Below are 3,491 nucleotides of genomic sequence, written 5' to 3' on the forward strand. Positions count from 1 at the left end.
AAACAAACCTAACTGCTGTGGTAATATATAAAACCCAAAATGCGATTTCCAGGCATATGGACGCCAGGTCTTAAGCGGTTAATTTAACAGTTTCATTTATTAAATAAAAAGCAAATACTTACAAAATTGTGATTATTTTGCAAAGATATTTTAACAGACTTGTTATGTGAAAATGTTTTTATTCCTATTTTTGTGTATTTGATAGTTACGAACAAAGTATCAAATCCTTTCCAGTGACAGATGAGTTTTTATAGTGTAGTTACTCATGCTCCTGAATCACAGAGTGAATAACAGCTATATAATAGTGACTCAGTGACACCGATGTTATTCAACCAGCTCTAAAAATTCACACATGTATATATATTTCTGGCAAAAGTGACGCAGCAGAAAACGATGCACGATAACACTGCTTCCATTTCAGTCGCAGTAAAAGGAAGGCGGCGTATGTTAATAATCCTGGTGTCACACAACAGTCATAATTCACGTCAGCGGATCTGAACTGCTGGATGACTGAGCTTTTACACCAGGTCAGACTTTTTCTCAGCTCACATTCGTCGATGAGCACATCAAAAGCGTCCCTCATGTATATTTATGGACATTTGGAGGTGTTGCATTAGAAAAGTTGATAGAAATGTCAAATGTTTAAAAAAAAAAAAAGGTTACACTTGCTTGAGGTGGTTTTTGACTATTTCTTAAGCGTTAATGAGCCTCGTGGGAGATCGAAATGTCTCTTTTTGTATAAGTTCTGATGTAGAGAACATTTAAGTCACACAACTAATCGGCTTTTTCTGCTTCTAGAAACTCCAGACAGCAAAAGTCATGGCCGATATCAGCTGAAATGAAAAAATAACTAACAAATCCTGAAGACTTCCCTCCATTTTTCTCTCGTAGATGAAGAGTTTTTGTTAGTTTCTTCTTCTTCAAGGTTCCCAAACACCTGGTTTTGTTGCCGTCTTCTTCCTCTCCAGTCTTTGTTGCAGCCATGTGTAACAGCCTATACAACTGGTTTGTTCTCTCCAAAGCAGTTCATGGAAAAAAAAAGTCACATTTTCTTTCTTCAATTTTTGGCGACATCTCAACAAACGTTCACTTCCAATTTGCTTGACGATTATATAAAAACACAACAAGCGTTTGGGAGTTTGTTTGAAACGTTCCATCGAATCTGCACACAAGCAAAAAAACTCACAGCTTGAGGTTTTAGGGTGCTGGAACTAAACAGCAGTTGTGTTGTTGTTTCACCACCCGCTAGTCCTGGATAAACCACTGAACACTGGAATGTAAACACTCAAGTAGCTTGTTGGCCTCGATTTCACTTCAGCTTCATTTATGCTAGTTATGTTCATGTTTTCACAGTTTTTTTTGGTTTGTTTTAGCTGTCGTCGGCCCTGATGTTCGACGCCGTCCATGTGGTGGTGAGCGCCGTGCGGGAGCTGAACCGCAGTCAGGAGATCGGAGTGAAGCCGCTGAGCTGCACCTCGCCGCTCATCTGGCAGCACGGAACCAGCCTCATGAACTACCTACGCATGGTAAACACACTCATATGTCATCTTAGAGACATTATTGAGGCACATCCACAATACTGAAGCCTCGTCCTCATCTCTTCCTGCTTTACCCCGGATCCCCAGCACTAAACCTTCATACAGTCATCTGCACAACAACCTCAATGAACCTTGTAGTTGGAAGGAAGCCCCCAATAACTAGAGCGCCTATAAAACATATTCACTTTTTTATTTTCAACATATTGTCAATATAAATTTGCCTTTTGGACAATAATCCACCAAAATGTGCTCTTTCATGTCAACGTGGAAGCAGATTTTTACAAATATTTAATTAAACTGGTTAAAAATACAAAATAGATGAATTAAAGTGACTCACTTAACTCAACCCAGGTGCAGCCAGTTGGTGGTAGAAGCCACACAATTAATGCCAATTTAGATCTACTCAAGTCATTTGATTCCTCTCAAATAAGCATTTATGAAACTGTCTTTTAGGAAAAGTCAACACAAAGCTTTCTAACTTAAGTATTCACTTTACCCAAAGGTAAAACATGTTTTGTCCATAGACTGTATAAAAGATGGACGTAGCTACCGTGACGTTGGTTTCTGCACTGAGAAAATGAAGTCAGGGTTTTGCTACTTCCTGGTTGACATCTTGGATTTTTGGAGCCAGTGACGCAAAAATCGTTGGAGGGGGGCGGAGCCATAGGAGCAGCGATTGGTCAGACGGATTGAGAGGCGGGCCCTCTCTGCCCGCCCACATTTACCGCCTTCTGCTCGCTTCGTCTGCATCGTCGCTGCCGACTGTCAATCAAGCCAGCCACGCCCCTTGCCCCGCAAAATGTTGACGATTTTTTAAAAATTCAGTATTGATTTATTTTCAGATTGGCCACCTGATCTCTGGATTTAACTATGAAAACTAATAAGAAAAAAAATCCTGAGCTGTAGGAATGCAGTATTTCGTGATCTGTGATCATTTCTTTTCCAATTCCAGTCTATGGGAGCCAGGGCTTTTTGGAGCCAGCAACTAGTGGACGTAGTGATACTGCAAGTTTTTGACACTTCCGGGTTGGCTTCACTTTTCAGGGCCGGTTGCTACATCCATCTTTTATACAGACTATAGTTTTGTCATTAGACTTATTGTTCATTTCTTTGCTTTACTCTGTAGTTCTTTGTCAAGAAAACGCACAGAAGATGCACAACTCTCAAGGACTTGTGAATTTTTGACTTTCGCAGACATTTGCATACTAGTTTGTATGTAATGTCCAGGCGTTAATAGAATCCACAATGAATTACACTGCCACAGCTCACTTTTCACTTTATGTGGTCTAAAATGACAGATAGACTGATAAATTATTATTAATAGTATTATGAACAACAATAGGAATAAGAAAACAGATGAAAGGTTGGGCTAGTTTTGTTCTTCTGCTTGGTTTTTTGGTGGTCGGCATCAAGAAAGTTTTCTCGTGTTTGTGTTCAAATATTATGCTGATAACTTTATTAAAGGTAAACTGTACAGGTTTACAGGTAAACAGGTAATATTATGTTACCTGTATCTGGAAGGTCCAGCCACTGGTAAATACGAACAAAACTACACCGTGAAGACAACAGAACAATCTGAGGAACTCTGTGAAAACATTATTAAAAAGTATAAGTCAGAGGATGGATACAAGAAAATTTCCAATTCAATGAAAATCCAATTGGAGTTCAGTTAAACACGTCATTATTAGGTGGTAGGAACATGGCGCACAAACATGCATGAAATGGACGAGCAAGAGTGGCCACCAAGACACCTGTGACTCCTCTAGAGGAGTTACAAGCTGGTGTTCATCACCATGCTTCCTGGGAGGGATGGTGTGTTTGTGACAATGTAGTCTGTACGTCTGGTGTCCTCCTAACATGGTCGGATGAACCGAAAGCACAGTTTTGATCTCAATAGATTAAAGAAGTTTCTTCCATTTGACTTCAAAGTCTCCTACGTGTCTTCTGGTGAAC

At 39.8% G+C, this 3,491-nt stretch overlaps 1 protein-coding gene across 1 annotated transcript in view; it reads left to right on the plus strand.

Moving 5' to 3' along the window:
• LOC103360366 (glutamate receptor ionotropic, kainate 5-like) overlaps positions 1 to 3,491 on the plus strand; it is a 154,338-nt gene that overhangs the window by 65,143 nt on the left and 85,704 nt on the right. The window contains exon 8 of the mRNA XM_008286087.1: positions 1,374 to 1,526. Within this exon, the coding sequence (XP_008284309.1) occupies positions 1,374 to 1,526 (153 nt within the window). The remainder of the gene's footprint in view (positions 1 to 1,373; positions 1,527 to 3,491) is intronic.

This window comes from Stegastes partitus, unplaced genomic scaffold, assembly GCF_000690725.1.
Source record: "Stegastes partitus isolate 25-593 unplaced genomic scaffold, Stegastes_partitus-1.0.2 Scaffold431, whole genome shotgun sequence".
Lineage (NCBI taxonomy): Eukaryota > Metazoa > Chordata > Actinopteri > Pomacentridae > Stegastes > Stegastes partitus.